The sequence below is a fragment of the Bos grunniens genome, chromosome 3 (genome assembly GCF_055505025.1).
Source record: "Bos grunniens cultivar Pamir isolate PY7600 chromosome 3, Bosgru_T2T1.0, whole genome shotgun sequence".
NCBI lineage: Eukaryota > Metazoa > Chordata > Mammalia > Artiodactyla > Bovidae > Bos > Bos grunniens.
Genome location: NC_141167.1, coordinates 11,612,841 through 11,626,490, shown reverse-complemented (window position 1 = coordinate 11,626,490; position 13,650 = coordinate 11,612,841). Strand labels below are relative to the sequence as shown.

General features: G+C 37.0%; 1 protein-coding gene across 23 annotated transcripts in view; it reads right to left on the bottom strand.

The window, feature by feature from the left end:
* Positions 1-13,650, bottom strand: part of LOC147374984 (protein argonaute-3) — a 136,292-nt gene that overhangs the window by 34,074 nt on the left and 88,568 nt on the right. For 12 of the 23 annotated variants that reach the window (XM_086379182.1, XM_086379279.1, XM_086379171.1 and 9 more), the window contains one exon: positions 10,269-10,453. In XM_086379182.1, the coding sequence (XP_086235308.1) occupies positions 10,269-10,453 (185 nt within the window). Of the gene's footprint in view, positions 1-10,232; positions 10,454-13,650 lie in introns of all 23 variants that reach the window. The other 11 variants (XM_086379250.1, XM_086379139.1, XM_086379145.1 and 8 more) reach the window with 1 other exon arrangement.

Sequence of the window (13,650 nt, the reverse complement as noted above, 5' to 3'; positions counted from 1 at the left end):
TTCAAAGCAGCGTTATGGTGGAAGTAATCCAAGAGCTCACTGATACATGAATAGATAAACAAAGTGTGGATACACATGCAAGGGAATATTATTTAGCTTTAAAAAGGAAGAAAATTCTGATACATACTCTAGCACAGATTAACCTGAGGAACATTATACTAAATGAAATAAACAGTTACAAAGGACAAATACTATTATGATCCATTTATATGCGGTAACTAGAATAGTCAAATTCATACAATCAAAGTAGAATACAGGTTTCTAGGAGTTGGGAAGGAGAGATGGGGAGTTAGTGCTGAGTTTCAATTAGGGATGATTGGAGATGGATGGTGGTGATGGCTGTACAACATGAATGTACTTGATGTCACTGAACTGTATGCTTGTTAAAATGGTAAATTTTATGTTTTATATTTATTTTACCACAAAAAAAGGGGAATAAAATTCTTATACATACTACAACATAGATAAACCTCCAGGACATTACCCTAAGTGAAATAAGCCAAGAACAAAGAGATAAGTATTGTACGACTCCATTTACACAAGTTACTAGAATAGGTAAATTCATAGAGACAGAAAGTAGAATAGAAGCTACCAGGGGCTGGTGGGTAGGGGAATGGGGAGTTATTGTTTAATGGGTACAGAATTCTGTCTGAGATGATGAAAAAATTCTGGAAATGAATAGCAGTGATAGTTGCACAGTGCTGTGAATATACTTTACGCCACTGAACCGTGTACTCTAAGACGGTTAAAATGGTAAATTTTATGTTATGTATATTTTACCATGCATACACACCAAAACTTGTTAAAAAATAGTTAATTCCAGAACATCCTATGAAAACAGTATATCAGAAAGAATGAACACTACAATCAAAATTTGACACCAGGGCCTTTCTTGGTGGTCCAATGACTCCAGTGCAGGGGGCACCAGTTCCATCCCTGGTAGGGGAACTAAGTGCCCACATGCTGCATGGCAGGGCCAGAAACAAAACTGACACCAAGCAACTAATTGATAGAAGGCATCACTTATACCAACATGAGATAAATGTAGAGATTCCAGGGTTCTGGCTAAAGAGGGAGGGCTACAGTGGAGCCTGAAATACAGGCATCAGCACTCAAGAAACAAATATTAAACTTAAAGTGGCAAATCGATGAGTTTTTCTATGAGAAAAACAAATAGGATGAAGGCTATGATGGTGCTGAAAGATAAGAATTTGAAAGATAAGAATTCCAGAACAATTTAACAGTTGAAACTATGTGAGTGGATAAACTGATTTATAAGTAAACATAAGAAAATACATTTTTTTAAAAAGTGAAAGGGGCTTTCCTGGTGGCTGAGCGGTAAGGAATCTGCCTGCCAGTGCAGGAGACGTGGGTTTGATCCCTGGTCTGGAAGGATCCTACGTTCTGCGGAGCAAGCAAGCCTGTGAGCCCCAACTACTGAGCCTGCGCTCTAGAGCCCATGCCCTGCAACAAGAGAAGCCTCTGCAGTAAGAAGACCGCACGCCAAGTAGAGAGTAGCTCCCTCTTGCCATAACTAGAGAAGAGCCCACCTAGCAACGAAGACCCAGCACGGTTGAAAATAAATAAATTTTTTTTTATAAAGAGGAAATATGACAAATAAGAACTAAGGGAATCTATTGACAGTAGACCTGCCTTGAAAGAAATGATAAAAGTATGTTTTCTAGAGAGAAGGAAAATTATATAGGTTGGAAGTCCAGACCTATACATACAAAAAAAGGTCAGAGAAGGAATAAATAAAAAATAAAATCTTTTATATTCTTATTCCTAACTGAACTAATAGATAGCGGTTCAAAATAATAATAGCAACAATGTATTATATGGAAATGAATGACAGCAATACTGGAAGGGACAGGAGGGAGAAACTGGGAATATTGATACTCTATTATAAGGTATCTACACTATCTGTGAAGTAGTACGGAATTATTGAAAGCAAACTTAGATTACTAGTAAATGTATACTGCAAACTTTAGGGAAACCACTAACATTTTTCAAAAAAGGATAATTCATAGAAGAGAGAAAATAGAATAATAGAAAATGCTCGTTTAAAACCATAAAAGGGAGAAAAAAGGGAGAAGAGTAAAAAAAAAAAAAAAAAAACTAAGACACAAACTACATGTTGCCTGCGTGGTCAGTCATTTCAGTCGTGTCCAACTCTTTGTGACCCCATGGACTATAGCCCGCCAGGCTCCTCTGTCCATGGGGTTTCCCAGGCAAGAATACTGGAGTGGATTGCCATGCCCTCCTTCAGGTGATCTTTCCAACTCAGGGATGAAACCAAGGTTTTCCACATTGTACGTGGATGGTATCAGGGGTATTACCCTACTGTCATGGAAAAGTGGGGTGTCCTCATGGTTATGGCTAAAGAGTAGCAGAAATGTCTGCTCTAGTAGGCAGAGATCCAGTTTGTGATCTCTTTTACATGGAGTGTTACATGGAATGTACCAGAAAAAAACTAAGCAGATAGCAGGATTTGTGAGTCATCCCAACACACACAGGTTAAACCTATGGTCAGCCAGGTTCAATATTTGAAAATCAATTAAAGTAACTGATCCCATTTATATGCAACCAGTCAATCCTAAAGGAAATCAACCCTGACTATTCATTGGAAGGAATGACGCTGAAGCTCCAATACTTTGGCCACCTGATTCGAAGGGCCAACTCATTGGAAAAGACCCTGATGCTAGGAAAAGATTGAAGGCAGGAGAAGAAGTCGACAGAGGACAAGATGTTTGGATGGCATCACCAACTCAATGGACATGAGTTTGAGCAAGCTCCAGGAGATGGTGAAGGATAGGGGAGTCTGGCATGCTGCAATCCATGGGGTCCCAAAGAGTCGGACACAACTGAATGACTGAACAAACAGACTGATCATATTAAGAGAAAAAATTGAAAAATCACATGATCATATCAAAACATGTAGAAAAAAATCCATCATCCATTCATAATACAAACTCTCAGCAAACTAGGGTTAGAGGGGAACGTCCTTAACTTCATAAAAAAACAACTAGAAGGTTTACAGCTTTCATGTTTATTGCTGAGAAACTAGATGTTTCCCCCCTAAAGTCAGGAACAATGTAAGGATGTCTCATCTCACCACTGCTATTCAACATCATACTGGAAGTCCAAGCTAATGCAAGGAAAAGGATATAAAAGTACACAGACTGGGAAGGAAAAAATAAAACTGCCTTTGTTCATAGAGAACATGACTGTCTATGCAGAAAACCCCCCAAATTGACAAAAGCTTCTTGGAACAAGTAAGTGACTTAGCAAGGTTATAGGATACAAAGTGAATATACAAAAAATCAACTGCTTTCCTAAGTACTAAAAATGAAAAACTAAAATTTAAAATTTAAAGTGCAATAACCATTTATACTAGCAACAAAACAAAAAATATATACTTCAATATAAATCTAAATGAGGAAAACTATAAAACTCTGATAAAAGAAATCAAAGAAGCTTTGAACAGAGATATTTCTTGTTAAAAAATAGAAGATATCAATTCTTTTTTTAGAAGATATCAATTCTAAGATGTCAATTCTTCCCAGTTTGATCTACAGACTCAATGTAATCCCAGTAAGTCTCAGCAAGTTACTTCGTGATTACTGACAAACTGATTCTAAAGTGTATAGAGAGGCAAAAGACTTATTAGCTAATACAACAGGGAAGAAGAATACAGTCAGAGAACTGACATTACCTGACTTCAAGGCTTAACAAAACAGAGCCCAGAAACAGACTCACACAAATACAGTCAATCTTTGACAAAGCAGCAAAGACAATTTAATGGAGAAAGATAATCTTTCCAACAAATGGTGCTGAAAACCACTGGAATCCACGTGCAAAAAGAAAAAAAAAAATCTAGATATGACCTTATACCTTTCATAAAAATTAAGTAAAAATAGATTATAAAAAAGAAAACTATAAAACTTTATGTAAAAAAGAAAATGTATGTATGTATCTATATGTAAAAAAGAAAACTATAAAACTGCTAAAAGATTATACAAAGTAAAACTTAGAATATAGCACCAAAAATGATATGTGAAAGAATATACTGATGACATTATTTAAATTTGGACTTCATTAAAATTTTAAACTTGTGCTTTATGAAAGACACGCTTAAGAGAAGACAAGCCAGAGCCTGGGAGAAAATATTTGCCAAGTAGGTATCTGATAAAGAACTTGTATCCAAACATACAAAGAACTCTTAAAACCAAAACAATAAGAGAACAAACATATCAATTAAAAAATGAGTAGAAGACTGGAATAGACATTTCATCAAAGATATACAGATGGCAAAGAAGCACATGAAAAGGTGCTCTCTCTCTCTCTCTCTATATATATATATATATATATATACACACACACACACACACACACGTATTTTGGCCATGCCACACATGTGTAGTATCTTAGTTCCCTGACCAGAGACTGAACTCATGCCCCCTGCAGAAGTGCAGAATGTTAACCAATGGTCTGCCAGGAAGTCCTGGTGCTCAATAATATGTGTTATTGTCGTTGTTCAGTTGCTAAGTCGTGTCTGAGGTTGTTGATATTTCTCCCAGCAATCTTGATTCCATCTTGTGAGTCATCCAGCCCGGCATTCTACATGATGTACTCTGCATATAAGTTAAATAAGCAGGGTGACAGTATACAGCCTGGACATACTCCCTTCCCAATCGGGAAACAGTCCGTTGTTCCATGTCCAGTTCTGTTTCTCCTTGTCCTGCATACAGGTTTCTCAGGAGACAGGTAAGGTGATCTGGTATTCCCATCTCTTGAAGAATTTTCCACAGTTTGCTGTGATCCACATAGTCAAAGGCTTTTGGGTAGTCAATGAAGCAGGAGTAGCTGTTTTTCTGGAATTCCCCTGCTTTTTCTACGATCCAACGGATGTTGGCAATTTGATCTCTGGCTCCTCCGCCTTTTCTAAATCCATCTTGTACATCAGGAAGTTCTCAGTTCACATACTGTTGAAGCCTTGCTGGAAAGATTTTGAGCATTACCTTGCTAGCATGTGAAATGAGCACAACTGAACGTGTTCAAGTATATATTATTAACAAACTTCAAAGTAAAATGACAAGATACTACTACATACCTATTAGAATTGCTAAAATCCAAAAAACTGTCAGATACTGAATGTTGAATGAATAGGCACTCTCATTAACTGCTGATGGGAAAATAAAATGGTACATCACTTTGGAAGACAATTTGACAGTCTTATTGTTGTTCAGTCACTAAGTCGTGTCTGACCCTTTGCAAGCCTATGGACTGCAGTAACACCAGGCCTCCCTGTCCCTCACTACCTACTGAAGTTTGCCCAAGTTCATGTCTATTGAGTCAGTGATGCTATCCAACTTCTGCCACCCTCTTCTTTTTGCCTTCAATCTTTCTTAACATCAGGGTCTTTCCCAATGATTTGGCTGTTGTATCAGGTAGCCGAAGTATTGGAGTTTCAGCTTCAGCATCAGTCCTTCCAATGAATATTCAGGGTTGATTTCCTTTAGGATTAACTGGTTTGATCTCTGTGCTGTCCAAGGGACTCTCAAAGACTCTTCTCCAGCATCACAATTCAAAAGCATCAATTCTTCAGCACTCAGCCTTCTTTATGGTCCAACTTTCACATCTGTACGTGACTACTGGAAAAACCACAGCTTTGACTACATGGACCTTTATTGGCAATGATGGCTCTGCTTTTATTAATAAGCTGTCTAGGTTTGTCATAGCTTTCCTTCCAAGTGTCTTCTAATTTCATGGCTGCAGTTGCCATCTGCAGTGATTTTGGGGCCCAAGAAGAGAAAATCTGTCACTGCTTCCACTTTTCCCCATCTATTTGCCATGAAGTGATGGGACTGGATGCCATGATCTTAGTTTTCTGAATGTTGAGTTTTAAGCCAGATTTTTCACTCTCTTCTTTCTCTTCAAGAGGTAATTTAGTTCCTCTTTGCTTTCTGCCATTAGAGGGTAACATCTGCATATCTGAGGTTGTTGGTATTTCTCGTGGCAATCTTGATTACAGCTTGTAACTCATCCAGCCCAGCATTTTTCATGATGTACTCTGTATATAAGTTAAATAAACAGGGTGACAATATATAGCCTTGTTGTACTCCTTTTCAAGTTTTGAACCAGTCAGTCAGTCAGTTGTTACATGTAAGGTTCTAATTGCTGTTTCTTGACTCGAATACAGGTTTCTCAAGAGGTAAGATGGTCTGGTATTTCCATCTCTCTAAGAATTTTCCACAGGTTGTTGTGATCCACACAGTCAAAGGCTTTGGCATAGTCAGTGAAGCAGAAGTAGATGTTTTTCCAGAATTCCCTTGCTTTCTCTATGATCCAGTGAATGTTGGCAATTTGATTTCTGGTTCCTCTGCCTTTTCTAAACTCAGCTTGTATATCTGGAAGTTCTTGATTCGAGTACTGCTGAAGTTTAGCTTGAAGGGTTTTAAGCATAACCTTACTAGCATGGGAAGTGAGTACAACTGTCTGGTAGTGTGAACATTCTTTAACACTGTCCTTCTTTGGGACTGGGATGAAAATTGACCTTTTCCAGTCCTGTTGCCACTGCTGGGTTTTCCAAATTTGCTGACATACTGGGTGCAGTACTTTAACAGCATCATTTTTTAGGATTTTAAATAGCTCAACTAGCTTTGTTGGTAGTAATGCTTCCTAAGGCCCGCTTGACTTCACACTCCAGGATGTCTGGTTCTAGGTGAGTGACCACAGCATTGTGGTTATCCCGGTCAGTAAGACCTTTTTTATATAGGTCTTCTGTGTATTCTTGCCACCTCTTTTGCCTCTGTTAGGTCTTTACCGTTTCTGTTCTTGGCAGTCTTATCATTTGATAAAGCAATTGTGCTCCTGCTTATTTACTAAATTGAGTTAGAAACTTCTGTCCACACAAAAACCTCATGTGAATGTTTGTAGCAGCATTATTCATAATTGCCAAAGACTGTTAAGAAATCAAGATATCCTCCAGTAAGTAAATGTAGAACAAACTGTAGTACTCACACAATGTAATATTCAACATTAAAAAGAAATGACTTATAAGCCACAAAAAGACAAGATAGAATCTTAAATATTGCTAACTGAAAGAAGCCAGTTCAGAAAAGGTTACATACCGTGTAATTCCAACTATACAACATTTTAGAAAAGGCAAAACTATAGAGACTTAAAAAGACCAGTGATTGCCAGGGGATTGAGGAGACTGAGGGAGAGATGAGTAAGCAGAGCACAGGAGATTTTTAGAATAGTGAAATTATTCTTTGATACTGTCATAGTAGATAATGACATTATGCATTTGTCAAAACTCACAGACCTGTACAAAGAGTAAACTTTAATGTAAACTGCAGATAATATGTAATAATAATTTATCAATACTGGTTCATTAAATGTACCACTCTAAGATGTTAAAAATAGGGAAAGCTGTGTACAGGGGAAAGAAGGTATATAAGCACTTTCTATATTATCTGCTGAATTTTTCTGTAAATCTAAAACTGTTCTAAAAAGTAGAACCTATTAGTTAGAAAAATCACTCACTGAATCCACTGAGTGAAGCAGTGTAGAAAGTGCACTGAAAGTGAACTAAAGAGAATGCAGGCAAGAAGATCAGTGTGGAGGCTATGACAATATCAACTTTCTCTCCCAGCAACAGTGTACGACAGTGTATACTTACTCACATCTTTGTCAAAAGTTGCTATCATTGTTGGTGAAAAATAATTTATTCGAATTCACATTTCTTTAATGTCTAATGAGGCCCAGCATCTTTTCATAGATAACTGACCATTTGTACTTCTTTTGTGTCCTTTGTCTTTTTCAGTTATTTGTTCTTTCCTTGATTTACAAATTCTTTAACACCTTCTGTATTTTTTTCTTTTTCTTTTATTTTTTAAATTATGAAACCATGATAGCACATTTACAGGAGAGTTGGGAAATACAGATCAAAGCTACACATATAGTTCCACTATATATTACAATTGTTTTTCTAAGTAGGAAAATTCATATTGATGTATGGCAAAACCAATACAATATTATAAAGTAATTAGCCTCCAATTAAAATAAATAAATTTATATTAAAAATAAATAAATATTCTCCTGATTTGAGAATGTCAATATAAAATTTGTCAACTAAAAGTTCTTCCTATTAAACATTTAAGAAAGCAAAAAAAAAAAAGATTTTTAGTTGGAGTTTCAATATCAAACTTTCAAAATTTAACAGAATGAATATACAGAAAAGTAAAAGGATACAGTAGACCTGAAAAGCACCATGATCCAATTGAACACAATGAAGATTTATACAATTTTCACACAACAGTAGGGTATAAATTCTATTCAAGTTCCCGTAGACTATAAACTAGCAGACACTGGAACATATCCGGGCACACAAAACAAGGTAATACTTTCTGTATTTTATCACAACGTAAAAAATATCTTTTGACTTTTATAACCATCATTTTTAATCACTACATATTATCTCACCACCAGAAACTTACTATTTAAAACCAGTTCTTAGTAGTTGTTTAATGTCACAGATATCATTATGAAAATTTTGTGCACAGAGTTTTTTTATATTATGAATTCTTTCCTTTGAACATATTTTTGGAATAAGAAATACTTAAGTTGTGACTGAAAACACATTTTTATACTTTCGATGAAAGGATATTATCAATTTGTACTGTTATCAGCAATATGTTAAATACTAGATTCACTGCATACTCACAATCACTAGGTATTACAGTATTTAAATATATTTGCTAATTTAGTAGCATAAAAATGTCCTTTTATCAATTTGTACTTTTCTTTATTTCTTTATTGGTGTAAACCAACATATTCTCAAATATTTACTTGTTTTTTCTTGAGAAATTTTGATTTTCTTCATTTATTAATCTAGGAGAACATAAAAATTTTTTCCTTTGACTACAATAACAGATCCATATGAATACTTTAATAATAAACTATAGCCTTTTGTTGTTTCAATTTGCTGCAAATATTTTTGATGTTCTATGGTTTCCTTTTAATTTTAGTTATACATTTGTGATAGAAAATTTAATTTTTATGCAAATAAATTTTCTTATGTCAATTCTATTATCCTAAGCTTAAATGATTATAGTCCATTCAGTAATTTGAAAATTATATTTTCTTTGTGTTTTTCCATGTTTAAATGATTTATTTTTAACTTATTACGCTCATAAACTTTAGCTTGTTTACACTCATAATAGCTAACATTTACTGAGCATTCACTATATCACAGGTGCTGTCATAAACCTGTTTACATAAAAGTGTTTGTGATCCCATGGACTGTAGCCCACCAGGCTCTTCTGTCCATGAAATTCTCCAGGCAAAAATACTAGACTGGGTAGCCATTCACTTCTCCAGGGTATCTTCCTGACCCAGGGATGGAACCTGGGTCTCTTGCACTACAGGTAGATTTTTAATTCTATTTTAGCCACCAGGGAAGCCCTGTTTACATATGTAAATTTATTTAAACTTTACAATTACCTTCCCTTGTAGCTCACTCGGTAAAGAATCTGCCTGCAGTGCAGGAGACCTGGGTTCAATCCCTGGGTTGGGAAGATCCCCTAGAGAAGGAAATGGCAACCCACTCCAGTATCATTACCTGGAAATCTCATAGACAGAGGAGCCTGGTGAGCTGCAGTCCATGGGGTTGCAAAGAGTCGGGCACGACTGAGTGACTAACACTTACAACTTAAATATTTGTAGTACCCCAATTTCACAGATGAGGAAACCCAGGCTTTGTGTAGTTAAGTAATTCAGGTAGTATCACACAAGTAGCATACCTGGCAATACCTGGGTATTAAGCAGCAGAGTCTGACTCTAGAGCCTGTGCTTTTAACATACATTATACTGATACTCAAGTTATTTCAATGACACTTTTAATAAACAATTCTCTTAATCATTGTTTTGTAATGCCTCCTTCACTGAAATTCTTTTCATAGAGTCTTGGACTATTTAGTTTGCTCTCATGATTTCTCTTTTTATAGTAACAATACATGGTTTTAAAGACTATAGTTATAAAATGTATTTTTATGTTTGAAAGTTTTAGGATATGTGTTAGTATAATTTTAAAAGGAACTTTTTTTTTTTTGGCAAGCAGGATCTTAGATCTCTGACTAGGGATCAGACCCATGTCCCCTGCCTTGGGAGCTTGAAGTTTTAACCACTGGATTGCCAGGAAAGTCCCTGAAAGGAATAGAAAGTACCTGAGGAAAAATGCAATCTTAATACGGTATCTTTACCATACACTGGTGTCTTCCCAGGCAGGATAACGATAATGAGCTGCAGCCCTGAGTAGGTGTTCTTGAGATGCCGGAACATGGGCTCCACGCTGTCTGCCCCCTGTGCGTATTTGCAGAAGCAAGGCTGGCCCTGGATGGGCATCCCTGCGTCCTTGGAAATCTTCCGCAGCTGGTCCGTGAAACCCCTGGAAGGAGAAATCACTAAAAATAAAGCTTTTGTCTAGTTATCAACATCTAAAAAGTAGTAATGCAAAGTTTGGGAAGGGAATGGAAAACAAAGCAAAGATCTGTGTGCTCCATATAGCAAGAGGTCACCAGAGTAGTGAGGTGAAAGGCCAACAACTGGTCAGTAGTCTATTTTGCAAACTAAGAACACTACTGTACGGTTATGTGGCATTTTGTAGTTTACAAAGGATATCAGTAATAGAGTGTGCTGGTTAAGAGCTCAGCTCTAGAATTAGCATGATGGGTTCCAGTTCTGTTACTTGCTAGCTATAGAATTTTAGGCAAATTTTTTTCAGTTTCTCTCGTCTGTAAAATGACTACTTCCAATATAGAGTTGGTGTGAAGATTAAATGAGATAATACACATTAGGCACTTAGTGTACTGCCCAAGACCTGGTGTAAAAGCTTGATATATTTAAGCTATTATACATTTTCTAATTTGATCCTGACAAGATTTATAAAAAGGGGGTAGGTGTTATCACCATTTTACAGATCTGGAAATAGCTTCAGGGACATTAAGTATTAGATCAAGGTCAAATGCTTGGATAAGTGGCAAGACCCAGAACTATGACCTAATTCAGAATTTCTTTCTACAGTAATACCTATTTGAAACTAGGATAGCAGGAAAGATTCTGTCCTCAGAAAAGATTTAGGAAAAAGAAAACATTATAAAAAAAAGAGGTAGACAGCACTTTAATAATTCTGCACTTAGCCTAGGATAAATAAGTAATAATGTTGAGGTTTAACAATCACTTTACTTGTTTTTAAAACAAATACATCCCTAAGTCAAGGATCTGAATGGTCTTTGCTCAAAAACTCTGATTCCCTCAGGACAGAGATGAAGTTTGTAGGAATTCCCTCCTCCTCCTTTTCCTTATTAGTATCTAATTCAAGAAAGTATGAAGTTGAATATTTTCAGTTAGCCTGAACAAGAGCCGTAAGCCCAATGATTATGAGACTTCTATCAAGCCATGAATAACAAATGTAAAATGAAAAGAGTACCTCAAAGCTTGAAAAACAATTGGAGGTGTTTTCTTTGGTCTCTGGAGGTCAAGAAAAATAATCGCAGCATTGTACTTAACTGAGCTCCAGACATTTTACTTGAAAGTCAGAGGATACCAAGTTCGGAGAGAAAAAATATACTAAGTGAACCTCAAGACACACATTTAGAGATGTGGAGCCAATAAAAAGGAGGTGGCACTAGTGGTAAAGAACCTGCCTGCCAACGCAGGAGACGTAAGAGTTGCAGGTTTCATCTCTGGGTCGGGAAGCTCCCCAGGAGAAAGGCATGGCAACCTACTCCAGTATTCTTGCCTGGAGAATCCCATGGACAGAGGAGCCTGATGAGTTATAGTCCATAGAGTTGCCAAGAGTTGGACATGGCTTAGCATGCACACATCCATGAACAGAATTAAATAGGAAAAAAAAAAGTTTTTCACATGAGGGAGGCAAAACAAATTCTGAATTGATCCGGGGGTAAACTGATCTCTACGTCACTCAAGAACTATTCATTACGGGCATATAGGGTCTGTTAGTGGACTTACATCAGACAATAATAATTTTTCTTAGGATTAGATTCTAGAGAGGAGACAACTTTACACAAATATTATAACTTTATTTTATACAGGCAGTGACAAGTACAAATGGAGAAGATACTGACAAACTACTAAGTTTACTATTATGGATTATTTCCAGCATCACAAATTACAGAAGACTGAGTGTCATTTAGAAGTGTAGACACAGAATGGAGGCATCTTAGTAAAGAGCTGCATGAGTGTAAATGGAAAAGAACACCAGAGAGTTTGAGGGCATACAGTGTTCAGTTTCTTTGTCCAAAATATATGAACATGGAGAAAGGGTTTAAAGAGGCAAATGAAAAACTTTAAAAATGTTATTCTTTGTTAATCAGAAGCCTAAAGTTTTAGAATGGAGCTAATCACAAGAGGAGTTGGTACTCTTTTCACTATAGCACAACTCCTCAAACAAGAGTAACAGCAGAAGCCCTCAAGAGGGCCACAGCCCCAAAGATTGGTGTTCCAAAGGAGAGGAGACAAAGGAGAAAGGAAACCAAAGTGATGAAAAAACCAGGAAGGCAAGAATGGAGAGACTGTCAGTAAGGCAGTCAATTGTATCTAATGCTGCACAACTATTGAAAAAATAATGGGTCAGAATCAGTTCAGATGCTCAGTCACGTCCGACTCTTTGCAACCCCATGGACTGCAGCACACCAGGCTTCCCTATTCATCATCAACTCCCAGAGGCTACTCAAACCCATGTCCATCGAGTCGGTGATGCCATCCAACCATCTCATTCTCTGTCGTCTCCTTCTCCTCCTGTCTTCAATCTTTCCCAGCATCAGGATCTTTTCAAATGAGTCAGTTCTTCACATCAGGTGGCCAAAGTATTGGAGTTTCAGCTTCAGCATTAGTCCTTCTAATGAATATTCAGGACTGATTTCCTTTAGGATGGACTGGTTGGATCTCTTTGGAGTCCAAGGGACTCTCAAGAGTCTTCTCCAACACCATAGTTCAAAAGCATCAATTCTTCGGTGCTCAGCCTTCTTTACAGTCCAACTCTCACGTCCATACATGACTATCGGAAAAACCATAGCCTTGACTAGAAGGACCTTTGTGGGCAAAGTAATGTCTCTGCTTTTCAATATGCTGTCTAGGTTGGTCATAAATTTTCTTCCAAGGAGCAAGCATGTTTTAATTTCATGGCTGCAGTTACCATCTGCAGAGATTTTGGAGCCCCCCAAAATCAAATCTCTCATTGTTTCCATTGTTTCCCCATCTATTTGCCATGAAGTGATGGGACCAGATGCTATGATTTTAGTTTTCTGAATGTTGAGTTTTAAGCCAACTTTTTCACTCCACTCTCACTTTCATCAAGAGGCTCTTTAGTTCTTTTTTGCTTTCTGCCGTAAGGGTGGTGGCATCTGCATATTTGAGATTATTGATATTTCTCCTGGCAATCTTGATTCTGGCTTGTGCTTCATTCATCCCAACCTTTGGCATGATGTACTCTGCATACAAGTTAAATAAGCAGGGTAACAATATACAGCCTTGACGTACTCCTTTCCCGATTTGGAACCAGTCTGTTGTTCCATGTCCGGTTCTAACTGTTGCTTCTTGACTTGCATACATATTTCTCAGGAG